Source organism: Globicephala melas, chromosome 4 (assembly GCF_963455315.2).
Source record: "Globicephala melas chromosome 4, mGloMel1.2, whole genome shotgun sequence".
NCBI lineage: Eukaryota > Metazoa > Chordata > Mammalia > Artiodactyla > Delphinidae > Globicephala > Globicephala melas.
The window spans coordinates 106,850,815-106,869,241 of record NC_083317.1 but is presented as its reverse complement, the minus strand read 5'-3'; the positions used below and the strand labels follow the sequence as shown (position 1 = coordinate 106,869,241).

At 39.4% G+C, this 18,427-nt stretch overlaps 1 protein-coding gene across 1 annotated transcript in view; it reads right to left on the bottom strand.

Annotated features, from left to right (window-relative positions):
* VEPH1 (ventricular zone expressed PH domain containing 1) overlaps window positions 1-18,427 on the bottom strand; it is a 213,639-nt gene that overhangs the window by 107,614 nt on the left and 87,598 nt on the right. The window contains exon 7 of the mRNA XM_030842369.3: window positions 3,879-4,099. Within this exon, the coding sequence (XP_030698229.2) occupies window positions 3,879-4,099 (221 nt within the window). The remainder of the gene's footprint in view (window positions 1-3,878; window positions 4,100-18,427) is intronic.

The following is an 18,427-nucleotide window of genomic DNA, read 5'->3' as shown; positions in this document are numbered from 1 at the left end:
TTGTAAGGATCAGACTTTGCTGGATGCTTTAGACAAAAGTGTGGACCTTTCTGCTTTGTGGTGCACAGATTAAAATTACTGAAGCTAAATGGTCACAATGAAGGCTATTCAGAGAAAAGATGTGGGGAGAGAAGCCTAGCAACCATCCTAGAGAGGATGAGCAGCTAATACAAAGGCCTGGCTGTCCACACCAGCCTTTTTGAGATTCCCACCGAATACTTACAATCGATTAGAAGGAGACTGACAGAGAGGGTTGAAACGGGTGAAGTATTTTGAATTGAGAGAGGCTGAGGTGGTGGCAATGGTGGTGGTGGTGGTGTATGTGAAGGGAGTGGTGACCTTTCATCTCTTCACATTTAATTTTTTCTTTTTTTTTTCCCCCTCAGAAAAATAATAAACGGAGGAGAAATGCATTTTCCTAATACAGACTCATATTTTGACAGTGAGACCTCATTTTTTTCTCCTGTCTATATATCTCATAAATTCTTCTTTTCATGTGGAAGTTGTTTATTGCTACTTGGATTGGGCCTGCTTATTAAGAATCATTTTTCCTGTCAGAATGCCTAATGTGACACCCTTGTATAACATGTTTCTCCTTTATACAAACCCTTTTTCACACATATAATCTCATGGAGAGTCAACTGGCCTCTTGAAACTTTGCCTGTGTAGAGGCAAGAAAGAATGGATAGACTGCTGGCCAGAATACGTGCCCGAGCTTTCACATCTGACGCACACACCGGTCACCACTGGAAGAAGAAATGAGCAGGCTAGCTGAGCACAGAATGTAAGGTGGCTCCCCCGAACACCAGCTGTAGAAGCTCTAAACTGAAGTTCCCCACATCATGAAAATTGGCCAACAGTGACTTTGTGCTTGCACATAGATGACAAATCAACCCTTCATGATGCTGGCTTTGGATTTTTTGGATGCTGCCATGTGTAGGCTGCTGCTAGGCAGGTCATGGGGTCTGTGTAAATGCTGTTTTTAAATGGAATACGTAAATAGCAGTGGTTCTCAACTGGGGGTGATTTTTGCCTCTAAGGGGACATTTAGCAGCGTCTGGAGACATTTTTGGTTGTCACAGCTGAGGGGGAGGGTTGCTACTAGCATCTGGTGGGCAGAGGCTGGGGAAGCTCGTAAGTACTATAGAATGCACAGAACAGCTCCACAACCAGGAATTATCTAACCCAAATGTCGAGAGCACCAAAATTAGAAACACTGGTATTATAGGCATCTATACTAGACATTGAACCAGGCAGCAACAGATTTTTATATGCTCAATCAAAACTATGGTGTTGAGAGAAAAGGGCACTTGCTATCTGGCTTCCTCAGATTAATAGCTATTGTTGACTTTGATGACCATCTTGGGCATAAAATATTCTCTGTGTGGAGTGGGCCAAGAGGTCCTCCAGATGGGCTCCCCTCCTGTTACGTCTTTTCTCGGTTTTCAGCATCCTCTTCCAGATGTATGTGGTCACTCAAGCTAGATATCTTTGGGTTTTCATTCACTCTCCTCCCCTTCTCCTCACCCCACCTCTCACCAATAATCGATTCTTCCTAATTCCAAGCTCTCTCCCTATAAAGATCTGTCCTGACTTCTTAGGTTCCCCACCTCTGATTTAGCCCAGGCCTCGCACACCATGGAGGGAGCCTACTGCTAAGCCCCCAGTAACAGCATCCTGGCCACTCTCTCTCTTGCCAGCCTGCAGCTCCAGCCAAATCCATTCAGGGCTCCAGCACGTCAGCCACTTCCTCATCCACCTAGTCCTTTAGTGAAGAAATATTTATTGAGTGCCCGCTATCTGCTAATTACTGTGCTAGGAGCCGTGTTCATTCCCTGGATTAAAATCTTTCCAAGCCGCCATGTTGCTTACAGGACAAACTCCTTGCTTCTCTGAGAATCTGCCTTTGACCTAACTTTTCAGTTTACTCTCCCACCCTCCACTGATGTATTCACTCCAGCCACGATGAACGAATTGCTTTTCATTAGTCTGGGTCACACACTCTTAAGCTCTTTTATCTTTGCATGTGAGGAGTGTCCTTTCTATTTGGAGTATCCTTTCAACGCTTATCTGGGGAACTTTCATTCATCCTGTGCAACTTAATCTGGTACCTACGCAGATGCCTGGCACATGGAAGCTACTCAATAAACATGGAATGAACTTAAATTTCACCTTCTTTGTGAAACATTCTTCGTTTCCCTGGCTGTATGTCTCTCATGCCTGCTATACGCACTTCCATTCACCCCATCACATGCACTGACTGTGAAACCTTTGAGGTACGGTGTTTTATGTCTTATGTTTTGTTTTATATCTCTTGGGACCTCCAGGCTCTGTGCCATGCTGGACATAAAGTGGACCCTTGTGACTAAATGTTCACTATTTTGTAAGGATGGCTTCTCGTGTTTTTGGAATGCTGTTTCAGACTGAAAATGATATGCATCATTTGTTAGCCCCAAAACTCACAAAATCTGATGCTGGTCTCAAATGTGCCCTGCCCCTTCTCCATAAATGAATACCTTCCAGTGCATAGGATCTGAAATTTGAGTTCATCTTTTATCACTTAGTTACTGTGTAACCTTGGGAAGAGATTTAACCAGTCTCTGAGCCTTTGTTTCTTCTTCTATAAAATAGGAATGATGATAATTGCCCTTCTTACCCCTTAGGATGATCATGAGAATCAAATGAGATGATGAATTTGAAAGTACTTTGTAACTTCTAAGGTCATAAAACTTTCCAAGTGCCTCCTTATTCAAAATGTAGCAAAACATAATAAAACCCCTCCCTCAATCTTGCATGGTCTTTATTTTTTTCCACAAACTTCTTGAAAGGACCAGATTTGTTTATTGTAGCTATCCTCTCCCTTCAACCCCAGGCATCCTGTTTTATGTCCAGCCATACCACTGGCAGCTCACTCACTACAATCATCAATAATTTTCTAATTGCTAGTATCTGTGGACACTTTTCTGTCCTTCCTTCATTTGACCTGACTCCAGTCTGCCTCTGCCTGAGATGTTCTCTGCACTGGGGCCAGAGTGAGCTTCCTGAAACATGGATTCTGATCATCTCCTAACATGTAAAAACCCACCATGATTCCTCACAGCCTCCAGGATAAAATTCAAACTCCTTAAGAAGGTCTGTCATGTCCTGCATCATCTGGTCCCTGCCTACCACTTCATCAGTGTTACCTAATGTCGCTCTCCTTATTACACACACCCTAGCCAGACAAAATGACTTGTTTTCCAGAAAGTGCTGTGCTCTTTCACATGCTGCCCCAAAGCCAGCCTGGTACAATCTGGTCATCTTTCAAGACTTGGTTCAAAATATCACCTCTTTTGGGAAGCATTCCCTGATCTCGGCTTCCCATTCCTCTCCATTCCATGAATAAGTAGGTACCCCCATCTCTGTGTTCCCCAAACTCCTTGACAGCATCATAATCAGCATAATCTTCCCACTATTCTCTAATTACCCACTCAATATTTACCTCCTCGCTAGACAATGAGCTCTTTGGGTAAAGGAACATGTTTTATCTCTCAATATGTCTAGCTTTTGGCAGGGTTCCTGGTATAGAGTAAGCAACTGTTAAATGCTTGTTAAATAAATAAACGAGTTCTACAAACATTATTATTTGCACTACATTCTTATTCCCTTACCGTATTTTTTACACTTTTTTTAGGATTGTTTTGGTTACATTCTGGTTTTCACAGATTTAGAAAAAATTCTGGCAAATGTCATAATTTATTCAGAAGTTACTCTATGTTGAGATAGTGAGTTTGGCTTTCTTTGGGAACTTTTATGCTTACAAAAGAAAACATAGCCTTTTGTGCTATGTCTCAGTGGGTTTACAACAGATCCTGAGGTACCCAGGGATCCCTGCTCACCTGTCACTTCTGGCCTTGGTGGTTTCCAGTTGTCGCGTAAGGAGCTTGGCAATGGCAGTGAAGCTGTTGCTCATGCGGAAGATGTCTCTGCTCTGAGGGCCCAGGATGGAGGAGAAGGTGTCCGTGATGCTCTTAATCTCCAAGAGGAGAATATGGTGAAACGAGTGCTCCATGCTGGCCAGCTGACTCACCAGGAACGGCAAGCAGCTCCTGGCTCTCTCCTGCCAAGAACAATGGAGAACGTGCACAACTGTTGGCGGGGATGGAAACTGCTGCAGCCACTATGGAAAATAGTACGGCAGTTCCTCTGAAAATAGAACTACCCTATGATCCAGTAATCCTACTTCTGGGAATCTATCCAAAGGAAACGAAGTCATTATCTCAAAGAGATATCTGCACTGCCATGTTCATAGAAGCATTATGTACAACAGCCAAGACATGGAAGCAACCTAAGTGTTCATTGACAGACGAATGGATAAAGACAATGTGGCATATATATATAGAATGAAAAGTTATTCAGCCACAAAAAAGAAGGAAATCCTGCCATTTGTGATTACATGGATGAATCTGGAGGCATTATGCTAAATGAAACAAGCCAGACAGAGAAAGACAAATACTTTATGGTATCTCTTATGTGTAGAATCTAAAAAAAAAAAGTCAAACCCAAGAAACAGAGGCTAGAAAAGTGGTTGCCAAGGACTAGTGGGTGTGGGGGGGAAATAGGGAAAAGTTGGTAAAGTGTATAAACATTCAGTTATAAGATGAATAGGGTCTGAGGATCTAATGTATAACATAGTGACCATAGTTGATAACACTGTATCATGTAATTGAAATTTGCTAAAACATATGGGATAATGGATGGGTTAATTAACTTGATAGGGGGAATCCTTTCACAATGTATATGTATATCAAATCATTTGTTGTACACTTTAAATATCTTATAATTTTACTTGTCAATTATACCTTAACAAAGCTGGGGTGGTGGTGGTGGGGAAGAACGATGAAGAATTAAGGTCTATATTTAAAAAAAAAAGTCAGAGTCCCATGACCTGCAGATGACAATTCTATGGGGAGTTTACTTAGAGAGCTAGCTGAAGCTAACAATGTTTCATTCATAATGCCTCTTAATTGGCTTCTTTGAGGTTTTGATTTTTTTCCTGATTTCCAAGGCAATTAAAAAAAATAAAATAAAACCTTTTTCCTGTTACTCCTTTCTTAAAAATATGTAGTCTCATGAGCCTATCTTGCCAGGTCCAAATCTCTCAACTGTCGTTAATGATCTGACCCCCACATTCACCCTTCCCAACTCTGGTTCCTCCTTGGGCCAAGCCTCTATGCCTATGACTCACTAACTCCATGTGGACAGGGGAGGCCTGGTCAACGGCACCCCCCCATCCATCTGTCTGTCAGATGATGCCATGTACCATAATGGTATACCTCCTCTCCACAGGACATCCTCTCTCATTTGTTCACTTTAAGCATTTGTCAGCATGTTACAGATTTTATGTGCCTGGTCGAATGAGTAGATTCTATCACTCAGCTTTAATCAAGTGAACTCTCACAGTTGACTTAAATACGTTCCTTCAAAAAACTGAAGATGAAGAACAGCATGAATAACTCAGGCGTGAGTGAGTAACAAGAAAATGGCTTAGCTGACTTGTCTCTTATACCTATGATAAATCCTCTCATCAGTCATATTATGAGGTGACATGATTTAATCCAACATGATTGGAAGTTAGCCAAAAAATTCAAAATTATCAAGAACGTTATTTGAAATGTAGATTTATGCCCAATATAATGATATACCATTAATAAATAAAAATAATTAAAAATATGCTTATTTTATTTTTAACTGCTCTTTTAAAATCTTATTTTTTAATGTATTTAAAACTTTCATAATGGTAGTATAATAGACCATATGGGGGCTTCCCTGGTGGCGCAGTGGTTGAGAGTCTGCCTGCCGATGCAGGGGACATGGGTTCGTGCCCCGGTCCGGGAAGATCCCACATGCCGCGGAGCAGCTGGGCCCGTGAGCCATGGCTGCTGAGCCTGCATGTCGGGAGCCTATGCTCGGCAACGGGAGAGGCCACAACAGTGAGAGGCCCACGTACTGCAAAAAAAAAAAAAAAAAAAAAATAGACCATATGTATAATTATAAATAAATATATATTGGAGGCTGATGCTCAAAATCCTTTTAAGTGATAGGTGTGCAGGTGTAAATTACTCTTCTAGCTAGGAATTCCCCTGTCCCCTTTGTTCTAGCATTTGGGGCCTTCATTTCTTTCAAGATGTAACTTCTTTCTCCTCCATGAAGCCATTCCCAACGACCTCTTCTGTCTGAATTTTCACTGTATTATCAAGTCTTTTAAAAAATCTTTTTAGTACTTGATTGCATTTGATCATTTGTTTACTCGTGCTTTTATTGCATGCCTGTAATATGTCTGTGCTAGACACTAGATGACAAAGGTGAATGAGAAGTGGTCTCTGCCTTTAAGGGACCCACAATCCCCCCTTCCACATATAATTCCCTAACGGTTACATGTACCACTCAAGTCTCCTAAAGGGGCCACTTCTCATACATCAATCATCAGCCAGGCACAGAACTGAGCCTGTAGTGTCTACACTCGGTGTGTATGTCTTGATTCACTGATTTAAGCAAACCTTATATGCCAAGGCATGACTTTACAAATAAAGGTATGTAGTTGCAAAAGAATTCTGTACTTTAAAAGAAATATTTATTACAGAACAGATTGCAGTAGTGAACTTCCCTAGTCTTTAATACTTAACTTGTTTTTCAAAGAGTCCATGTACAATTGCACTGGAACACATCTCTTAGGGAAGGGGCTACATCTGCCATCAATCCCTTAATAACTATTTGGTAAGAACCCCTAGGGCACAGTGCTCTGTCTGGATATGTGGGACTAAGGCTAGCACTTCAGTGAGCTGGACAGCTAATTGAAGAGATATTTACTCATTGAAGGATAACAATATTAGAGGAATGAAAAATAAACACCATTGGAACAAGTTCCTTGATAGCCCATTTTATACTTTGGCTCATATAATTGTCAGGTTGCAGAAGGACACCTAAGTACTCTTGAGTCTAATTTTTTTTCAACATAGATGCTTTCATTCATGCAAGGGCTCTGTATGTGAATTCACGGTGTGCAATGCATCACAGGGACATTTTCCCTTCCTCATTTCAAGGCAAAAGCTGGATGTGAGGGTCCCTACCCTGCACCAGACACTGTTTTAGAAGCTAGGAACATAGCGCTGAAGTAACAAGATAATCTCTGCCATGATAATGAGGCAGACAGACAATAAACAAAATACATGTGTAAAATACAGAGTGTGTTGGATGGAGAAATGTACCTCAAAGGAAGATGAGGCAGATTAGGGAGACCCACAGAGGGGGGTTAATGTTAAATAGTGTAGTCAGGTCAGATTTCACAGAGAATATTACATGTGAATTCAGCAAGATTTTAGGATCTAAACCCAATAGTCTCAGTAACCACAGAAAACAGTTACAGCAAAAAGTGTCCTGATTGACAAAGGGAGGTTGGAAGAGATAAGAAAAGGGACACGGGAGATGAGGCACTTTACTATGGACAATGCGATTTCAAATTTCAAGTAACTTCCTCAGCTTCAGCTTCAGGTTCTTCTTTAGCAGTTTTTTTAGTCAGTCCACAAACATTTCATTTGCTTACCTAAGAAGGGTCCCTACGGTTTCATTAAGAGCCCTTTTTTGAAAGCACATGTCTTCCTAAAGGTGAGGATGGCTGTGTGCGTACTTGCTGAAATCAACACAATTCTGGATGATTTTCTGGCAGCCAAATTGAGCTGAAGGAAAAATTAATCACAGTGTGGGAACAAGAAAAGTTATAGCTGCTCTGGAACTAACGCATGAAGCCTAGCCAACCTCACATCGCTTGTTCTGAAAACCTGGAGCATGCCCATGTACCTCACAGGGGTAACAGATGTGATTCTGGATTAGAAAGTGTGATGTTAGGGTAAGAAGGGGTTTAGGAGATTCTGATTTCTTTCTTGGCTCCACAATATTTCATCTCTGGGGACCAATGACTGCATTTTTCTGCTTTCAGTCATCCCACCGTGGGGACAGGGTCAGCAGCACCGGTGTGCCTTAATGGCAAGCCTGACCTCATCCCTTCTGACATAAATTGATTATTTAATATTAAAATAATAATAGCTGACCCACAGAGAACACTTAAATCTAAGTGCCAATCCTATTCTATATGATTTTTATGTATTTATTCATGCAATCTTCCCAATAATACTGTGATCACTGCCATTTTATAAGAAGAAAACTGAGGCACACATGGAGGACTAATTCACTCAGGTCACACTGACCCCCGTGTCTCTAAAGCTGTGTCTTCTCTGGCTATACTTCCATCCCTCCCACCCCAAACCCCAAACCCACCCTTGCACATATTTTCCCACTCCTTTTTCCTGTCTCTTGTTCATCATCAGTTATAGGATCCTTTTCACTTTATTTTGATTTAGTGGTGTAAATATCATAAATACTCTGTAAATACAAAATAGACCAACAGGTCTCAAACTTTTTGGTCTCAGGGACTTTTTACTGTCTTAAAAAGTTATAGAAGACACCAAAGAGTTTTTGTTCATCTGAGTTATATCTATTGATATTTACCAGTTATTAAGTTAAATAAAAGCAATTTCAAAAAATGTCTGGAGACATTTTTGGTTGTCACTGCTGGGGGTGTTAGGGGGGACAAGCTGGTCGTATCTACCGGGTAGAGGCTGGAGACGCTGCTAAACATCCTACAGTGCATAGGACAGCCCCCCGGAAACCAAATATCAAAATATTTGGCTCAAAATATCAACAGGGCCAACCTGAGTTAAGTGAAACTGGCTTTTTGTTTGTTTGGTTTCTTCCCTGCAAACATGTGGTGGTGAAGGCGTCGATGAGTACGTTTTGGTGCCACTGTCTTGATCTGTGCTAAGGCACTGGCAGTTTTACCCATCATCGCTTTTGTCCTTTCAGTGCAAATGTCAACACAGTGAAAAAGGTCAATGATGTGTGAGTATTAGTGTGAAAATAGCTTGGACCTCGCAGATCCCCTGAAGGGGTCTCGGGGGTCCATGGACTGCACTGAGAATTGATGAACTAGAATCAAGGGTCAGCAAACTGTTCCTGTAAAGAATCAGAGAGTAAATATTTTTGGCTTTATGGGCCATGTGGTATCTGTTATGGGAAAACCGCTACAGACAATAAGTAAATGAATAGGTGTGGCTGGATTGGGGTCACAGGCAGTGATTTGCCTTGGTCATACCATTCATTTTTTTTGTGTTATTCATTTTGTTTGTAAAATACTGCTATTATCTCATAAAACGCCTCTGTTATTCTTTGTTAGGATAACAGAATGGAAATCACAAAGCGGCCAAAAATGAAAATGTGGGTGCCTGGTTATGGTGATGATTGTTTCCCTCTATTAAGCATCCACTGTGTCCCAGGTACTTGGCATCTGCTTCCTCACTTAATCCTCATGACAACCTTGCAAAATGGTAAGAGGATGAAGATACTGATAAGAGGGCCAATCACTGGACCAAGATTACACTGGTAATACGAGTCTTGGTAGCAGACACAAGAGTGAATCAAGATCTGCCTGATTTCAGTTTGAATATTTCCACTTTGGCTAGGCTGAAAAAGATGGCTTAGTGCAGCCCTGTCTGCTGCTACCTTCCTGTCTTCCACCCACAGCAGGTATCAGCAACTGATTTCAGCGTTCTCTGCTGAACTTTCCCAAGACCCTTTCTCAACACTATGCTCCTTGTGAGAGTGTCTCAACCCTGGCTGTATGTTAGAGTCACCTGCGAAGCTTTTAGAACAATTCTAATGCCCAATAATTCCCCTCTTCCCCCCGCCCCCATTTCTATTTAATTTCATTGTGATGGGTGGGGTCCAGGCAGAGGAATTTTTAAAACCTCCCAAGTAATTCTAATATAGAGCCAGGGCTGAGAATCACTAGTCTATATAGAGTTCCAAATCTCTGAAAGTTTGAGAATTTGCTGATTTTAGGAAATGTGGATTTGGTCCTAAAATCCATACTTTTCTCTCTGTCCTTTATCAATTTACAAAAGAGTTAAAGAAAATAATTTATTTTGCTGCCTGAATGAAAATATTTTATTTACTGGGCATCTGTTATTCTTGCTTTTTTACTGGGCCATTTCATTGTTATTTTTTCATAATTCAACTCTTAGACGTCTCCACACACCAAAAAGACACTTGCAAGGGGCATTAGGAATGTAAATCAAAAGAGCTTGTTAATGCTTTCTCAGTGAAGCTTTGCCAGGGAGAGCCCAGCCTTTACTTAGGAGCCCTCAGAAGCCTGAGTGAGGCCAGCAGTTGCTTGGTGGTGTATTTATTCCATGAGCCTCTTTCCTAATGATGGTGGGGATACTAGCTTCAGAGCAAGAGCTGAAGGGTTAGTATGGGCCCCTCCTCCACCTCAATTACCTGGCTTCAAGAAACTCTAGAGTAGGGGAGCCAACTCTTTCTGATTGGTCCTGGGATTTTCCTGGTTTTGGCATTGAAGGTTCCAAATCCTGGGAAACTCTTCAATCGAGGGCAAATTGGGACAGTTGGGCACCCTACTCTGGAGTCTGTGAGAAGGTGGGAAATTATTTCAGCTCAGAGGACTCTGCTAGACAGCCTCACACTGCTGGTGAATGTGATGATATATCACTGTCTGTCTCTCTATGTATATGTGTATGTGTGTGTGTTGTGTGTATGTGTGTGTTTGTGTACACAGAGTCGATTATTATTATTCATAGTAGCTATGCTCTATAAAGTCATTTCAAACACTGAATTAGCAAATACTGAAGCATTGCTTCTAGAGCAAATATAGAGGTAGGTTCCTGAAAGTCTCTGGTCACACATTTTCATCAACTGATCAATACATAACCTTGTTTTATGTGTGTTTCTATCTAAAGACATCTTCAGATGAATGGATAAAGAAGATGTGGTAGATATATACAATGGAATATTACTCACCCATAAAAAGGAACGAAATTGGGTCATTTATAGAGACATAGATGGGCCTAGAGACTGTCATACAGAGTGAAGTAAGTCAGAAAGAGAAAAACAAACATGTATATTAATGCATATGTGTGGAATCTAGAAAAATGGTACAGATGAACTGGTCTGCAAGGGAGAAATAGAGACACAGATGTAGAGAACAAATCTATGGACACCAAGGGGGGAAAGCCGGGGGGGGATGGTGGTGGGATGAATTAGGAGATTGGAATTGACATATATACACTAATATGCATAAAATAGATAACTAATAAGGACCTGCTATATAAAAAAAATAAAGTAAAATTCAAAAGAAAAAAAATAAAGATGTCTTAATTGATACAGATCGTTAATTCATTAAAATTGAACTCACAGCTAACAGCGCTATAACTCGTGCCTGAATGCAGCCTACATAACACACGAATTTTCTCCATAAGGTGCATCACAGCCTTCTCACACTTGGGAACACTAGAGAGCACTTCAGCACTAAACTTGTGGACATTTTAAGCAATGAAGTCACCAAGAAAGAGCACAAAGATTAGACTGTGGCACTAAATAGACCATGAGAAGAACAGACACTTGTTTACAGAGAGAGGGGAACTGAAACAAGAAGGCAGAGCATTGCCTTGTTCAACCCCAGCTGGGAACCTGTGCACTGGGCACTATTCTGTGCAAGTCTGTGAGTGACCGCACAAGCACCTCGAGTATTGATTTGGGGTTACAAACACAGTTTAGAGACTAGGGTGAATTCTGTGAATATAAAATCAGTAAGGTCAATAGAAAGATAGATAGATATCAATAGATAGACAGATAGACACGTAGATAGGTGGATCGATTAATCAATCTTGCATCTTTGTGGACCTCCTATAAAAGAAAATTATCTTCTGGTCAGAATTGAAAGATATTCCAAACTGCTGGGCCTGACTTTCCATTCAGCCATCAGGAATGTGAGCTCAGCTTAACCAGGTCATATGGAGTTTGGTTTGAGTTTAAGTCTCCAGCTCATCTTGCCAGTTTCTTTCCTTCTATTTTTCACCACAGGCAGATTCTCTCCTTGCCTTTAAACTAATTGAAACGTTCTTTCCTTAGTAAGTTACTGTATATCCAAATCCACATGTGCTCTGTTTTTCACCCACGTATTAATTCTTTTCCCCACCACAGATGGATTTGTATATATGACCCAACTTGGGTGTGCAGATTGAAGGCTGGCGACAGCCATTTGCTTTTTGCTTGCAACTCAATTGTTTTTTGTTTTTTATTTTTAACAAAACCACCTCAAAATTTATTTAGCAATTGGTAAAACTTCAGGGAAAAATAGATCAATGAATATTTGTAGTTGGAGATTTTAATATACTTCTCTCAAAATTGATAGTTAAAGCAAGTAACACACAAGTAGATATATCAAAGACCTAACCATATAATTAATACATTTGAGCTATTAGAAATATTTTTTAAATCCTGAACTAAATAGGATGCACATTCTTGTACACCTGAATTGAACACAATATTGTAAATCAACTTCAAAAAAATAGTATGCACATTCTCATTGAGTATGACTGGAACAGCAACTCAGTTATTTAGAGCAGAATATGAAAAACATGGTAACATGACATATTCTAAAATCCTTCTTTGCCTTTTTTGATTCTTTACAAAAAAAAAAGGAAAAAAAGATGTTAGAATAATGCCATTCTTTTCAAAAAAGGGATCCATTTGGTTTGGAACACTGAATGAAGCTCTCCCTGAATGAGAATTGTAATTATGAGAAAGCCAAAGGAGAAACTTATCTGTAAATCCTTTTCTAATAGATTCTGATATGCTCGGTAAGACATTTATGAAGTGGTGTTCATGTTGGAGATACTGAGATATGCCTTCTTCTCGGAGCTATCTGTGGCTAGGGGTTGTTGCCATTTTAAAAGACCACCCTTAAAATCGTTTTCTCTTCTTCCATCTCCTTTAGCAACCCAGTTTCCATCAGAAACAGATGTCTTCCATTAGGGCAGACTGTTGGCTACTGGAAGCCCTTCCTCCCCTTCTCTTCCTTGTACCCTCCCACACGTCTTTAAACCACTTCAAACGTCACCTCTTCTGTGAAGTCCTCCTGAACTCTTCCAGCCAAAGTTGCTTGCACCTATCTCTGTGTTCCTCAGACCTCTGGCTGTATCTTCATGAGAGCCCTGACATCCGTGCCTGCAATTTCTGTGTCACTGTCACCTTTCCCGGTGTGCCCCTCAAAGGCTGGACATGTCATGTTCATCTTTGTACCTTCAGTGCTTAATGTGTTGCCTGACATAAAGTTTATTATTGAAAATCACCATCAACACCCCAACACTCCTGACATGGCTCTGGAACCATGAGGTGGGGAAACCTCATGCTTTTCAGCAAAACAGGATTTGTTAAATCTTCCTACCTCCTTTTGGGGAATGGCTGTACTGATAGATTTTTTTTGGTATGGCTGGACTTATGTTAAGAAAAACATGAGATGATTTTGGGCCTGGTGTTTTTATTAGCTGTATAACTTTGAGCATCTTATTTAACCACTTTGAGCCTCAGTTTCTTCATCTATAAATTAGAGCTAGCAATTCAGTGGCAGATATTTTTGCTTGCCTATCAATAGTCATATCTCATCCTATCACCTTCTTTCTTATTGGTAAAATCTCCATCCTGCCATAATGTGAAAATGACAGCTATTCAACTCCTCAGCCTCCTTTGTAACTAGGGGACGGGTATATGAGTTTACCCGTCTTGAGGGCATTTGGACTTGAGGTGAAGTTTTCTGGGGTGAGAGATTGATGGAAAAGGTTTTTCTCCCAAATAAGAAGAGAGACATGGAAGGACACCTGCCTTTTCTTTAATCAGACGTTGCTGTGTCTACATCATGTGCTGCCTGGATCTGTGGCAGCCATCTTACAAGCATGAGGGGACATACTTATGGGGCCAAGTCAATATACTGGGGAGGTGGAGAGAAAAGAGCCTTGTCACCAAGGGTTTTTGATGACATTTTGGAATTTTTGAAGGAACTTGGACCCATCAAGTCTTTCAGACTTCTTAAATGAGATAATAAATATTCTTATTATTGAAGCTGCCTTTAGTTTGATATGCTATTAAGAAACTCAGCTGACACAAATTCTTCAAGACTTTGTTATGAGGAATAATGAAATAATACCTATAAAGGACCTGGCATAGAGCAAATGGTTTTAAAAAATGGTAGCAATCAATTGTTATTACAAGTATTATTCTTAATAAGATGTGATTATACTAGAAATGTCAATGAGTTAAAAAATAAGCCATTTAGTAGAGGCCTATTGTTTTATTATATTATTGTTGTCAATGCCAGCCATACTATTTGGCACATAGTAAATGTTTAATGGTTTTTTTTTTATATTATAGAATATGTGCTGCATATGAAAGAATATGTATAAACATATTTAAGTAATGAAACAGAACACTGGCAATACCATTGAAAGCACCGGTGTGCCCCTCCCTTGTGCTTCTCTCTTTCTCTGAATACCTCCCCTGCAGAGAAATCAATGTCAGGTTTTAAAAGTCATTTTTAAACAGTGGGAGTCCCTTTGAAACATGTAAAGTTTTACTTACTGGTGATGTATGACTCCTGGTCCTATTCTACTGGAAGACTTTTGGTCCCTCCTATTCTATTGTCTGTTCAGAGTTTGAGATATTAACCTTTAAAATAAAATTTTAAAGATTCTATTGACTGATGAGTTTATAGTCACTCTTCTTAGAAATTCCAAATGACTGAGTCCAGTTCATTAGAGACCTTCTTTTCTGTTGGATTTAGCTGGTCTGTCTGTGCAACGTGCAAAGTTTCTCCATCTCAGCCCCTGCTCAGGCCTCTCTGAACTGCACTCACCCTGAAGATTTATAGCTCTTTCTGAGCTTCTAGCAGCAGCCTAAGTTGTTCCACTGCCTAAAATTTCCCCTTGAAACAATGAGTGTTTGCCTTTCCAGAGGTTTCCTTTACTGCTTGGAAAGTAGAATTGGTGAGTAAGACACTAGCAGGGCAAACAAAAAGAGTATTGGCTGTTTGAGTTTTTGATAAGTGTGAGAGATTTTCTTTGGATACATATTCCCAGAGGAAGTTCCACCTCAGAGAACAGAAAGGTGGCAGTCCCATGGAAAGCCCTCCCAGCTGAGAAGAAGCGGGTGGTGGTGTGGTGGTCACAGTGTGCTCAGAAGCTCCTTCCTGTGTTTGAATCCTGGCACTGCCACCAGGCAGTCATGGACCTTGGGCAAGTCACTTAACTCTCCATGGCTCAGTTCATAAAACAGGTTAATGGGTCCGCCTCATACAGTGGTTGTGAAGATTCAGTGAGTTAAAAACAAAGCATTCAGAACAATGCCTGGCACAGGGAAATGCTAAGTAAATGTTAGTTAATATTGTTTCAGTGTCGAAAATCCTAAATGTAAATGCAGACATATCTAAATTATCACCAAAACTAAAATAAGCTGTCTCAGAAGCCATATATTCCCTTAATTTTTCTGAGTTAACTTATTTTGTGAATTGATAAAGGTTTGGAAGTTCTAGAGATGTCCAAAACCCCAATACCCGCTCAGGAAGCAAATATGGGCCACTGTTTCAGTAACCTGCGGAAAGGTTTAGCTAGAAGTGAAATTTGCTCAACATTTTACCGAGAAAGCCTATTTCTCTTTTTAAAAATGTCACATGATTAAGTCAAAAGACTATATAACTTAAGGTTTTCTTAGTGACTTGAATCCTCATGATCTATCAATAGCTAGATCCTTTTCTCTTTGCAATTATTTCCCAGTCTTTCTCAATATTTTCCTGTGTCTGAAGCAAAAATATTCTACAGTTATAACATTTTCAATTCCACAAAAAGTCGCCATTATTGAAGTAGACAAGGCAGTAATGGTCCAGTAAAATAAAGTCATCCAGTAATCTGTAAGTTCCAAGATAATTCTACAGTTAATAAATTTTACTCTTTAAAAATTATGCTACCCCCAGACAAGGATATGCTCTTCTAGCCTGAAAATACTAGCACAAAAATATACACAAAATGCTTGCACAGTAAGTAGGCATCAAATGCTGTTAGTTTATCATGTTCAAAAGCTAAGATTTGATATTTTATTTTAAATAGAACATTGAGAGAGCAAGCTGCCTGAGAACTCTTTTTGTGGAACAAAGTAGAGAATATACAAACAAAAACACTGTTAATGTCTCCTTAGGCAGATAATCCTCCAATTTTGAGCTGATTTTTAAAATAGCGTTCCAAAAAGTCGTATTCCTCAATTCTTTCTTCTATCCTCTGATCAAGCCTCAATTTTCTTTATATCAGCTTGGACTTAATTGAACATATTTTTCTTCCCATTGAAAAACAAAGCTCTATTATAATTTAAACATATTTACATATTCTAAATGATCATTTAATCCAATGTAAAGGGAATAACTTCCCATCCTTTCCTTATGATTTTTGATTTAGTTTGCATGATTTCAGGAACACACAGTTTCTGTGGGCACATGGGAGAGTAATAAATCATGCCTAGTAAAACAATACTGCTTAGGCAAAACAATTAAAAAGAATAAGTCCCAGTAATAAAATTTAAGAAGCAGCTGATGAAAACAGATGTATCCTTTGTTTTGAATGAACCTCAAATTTTGTAACATGGCAAAAATTAAGGATCTACTGGACTCAGTTCAACTCCGTGCATTAGGCACAGAATGCTAAAGTAAACCCTGCCCTTGTAAAAAAAACAAAACAAAAAAAGACAAGGTATAATTTTTGTACTTATAAAGCAGTTATGGCTTTTATTTAAATGTTGAACTTACTATGTCTTCCTCAAAGAGAGGTTTCAATGAAGTTGACTTAGGATTTAAAGTAGAAATCAGAGAATGTGAAATGTCTTGCTATTTGAGACAATAATGTAAGCAAATAAATTATGTTTTTAGTATGATTGATTTTTTTAAAGGCCAGAAAACTGAACACGGTCTGCTGTCAAATAAGTGTTTCAAATTTAAGATTATTTTTCCCTAAATAGCATTTGGTGTGGCCACATTTATGTCTGAAAACCCAAATCTCTCTTCATTTGTGCTGAGAGTTTATTTCCCAGCATCTTTTCTTTGCATTGACCCCCAAATACTTACAGACCTTAAAGCTTGTAGAAATCTATCTAATTTGAGCTTTGAACATAGTGTTATTTTGTGGGTTGATAAAGGATTTAGAGGTTCTACAGTTCGGATTTACTCTTTAAAAACTGGGGGCTTGGGAACTTAGCCTTTTAAAGGTAAATCTTTTGTGTGGGCTCAAGCGACTCAGAATGAATTATACGGAGCCAGAATTTCTTCTCCCACCACACCACGGTCCCCTCATGTAAATGACCTCTCATTGATTATCCCCAACAATGGTTCCACTATTTCTTTTGCTTCAATTAAGGAAACTTTTTGAAAGACCATTGGGGATTTTAGCATTGAAACATTTCTAGAGAACTCAAAGAAGCAGCCCATCTTTAACTACACAATATCTGTTTTGCAAATGTGGTATAATCACAGAATGATAGAAAAAAGTAACCACAGGTCTTCTGGCCCAATCATGGAAACCATTTTGAAGAAAGTTGCTTATTACAGGTCCAAAAAGAAAGAAAAGAAATAGGAAGAAAGAAAAATGAAAGGAAGAAAGAAAGAGAAATTGTGTTTGAACCTTTTGCCAGGAAAAAAAGAAAAAGTGCTTTGTGGTCATTAGAAAAGGAACAATATGGTAAGATTTAACTCAGTTGAACTATACATCAGCTACAATTGAACTTTCCATACTTTACTCATTATATTACATAATTTACTCATTATACAATTAAATGCAAGATGCTTATCTTTCTTTACACCTACTTACTGTCAAAAAAATATCACCAGGATGTTTTATTCATGGTAGCTGAGACGTAACTCCTAAAATACAAGTTAGACAGAAATACTTGGATAAATATTATTTCATTACTTATAGGGGAGAATGAAATGGAAAAATGCAGTCTGCAAATGTGACCCTGCCTGAGATTGTTGATTTCCTTAGCTAGGATAGTTTAAGTTTTTTTGCTACTTGCCCCCTATCCCCCCAATGCTCCCCTTTCTCATTCCTGGATTTTGCCTTGGGTTAATTATTTCTGGTCTCATAGCAACTATGTTTTCATTGTGAACTGCCTGAACTGCTTGCTGGAAGTCAGCAGGGCATAAATAAATAAGTAAATCAAAATATGCAAACAAACTGCAGTTAATAGGATGGGGGTTTGAAGGTATGTCTGTCTGGCCAGGATGTGCTCAGAAGAGAAGGTCTGAAATGTAGTAGCTTGGAGGAAAAAATTACTTTCCAAATTGCCTTCCACTCACTTGTGAGCTCACCTTTATGTAAACAGTGGAAATAAAGCAGAACAGCATTTTAGGATTTTTAGATAAGGTTGTGTTGAGATCTTGAATGGACTCATGTTTTGTCTTAGTCTATTTGGGCTTCTGTAACAAAATATCACACACAACAAATATTTA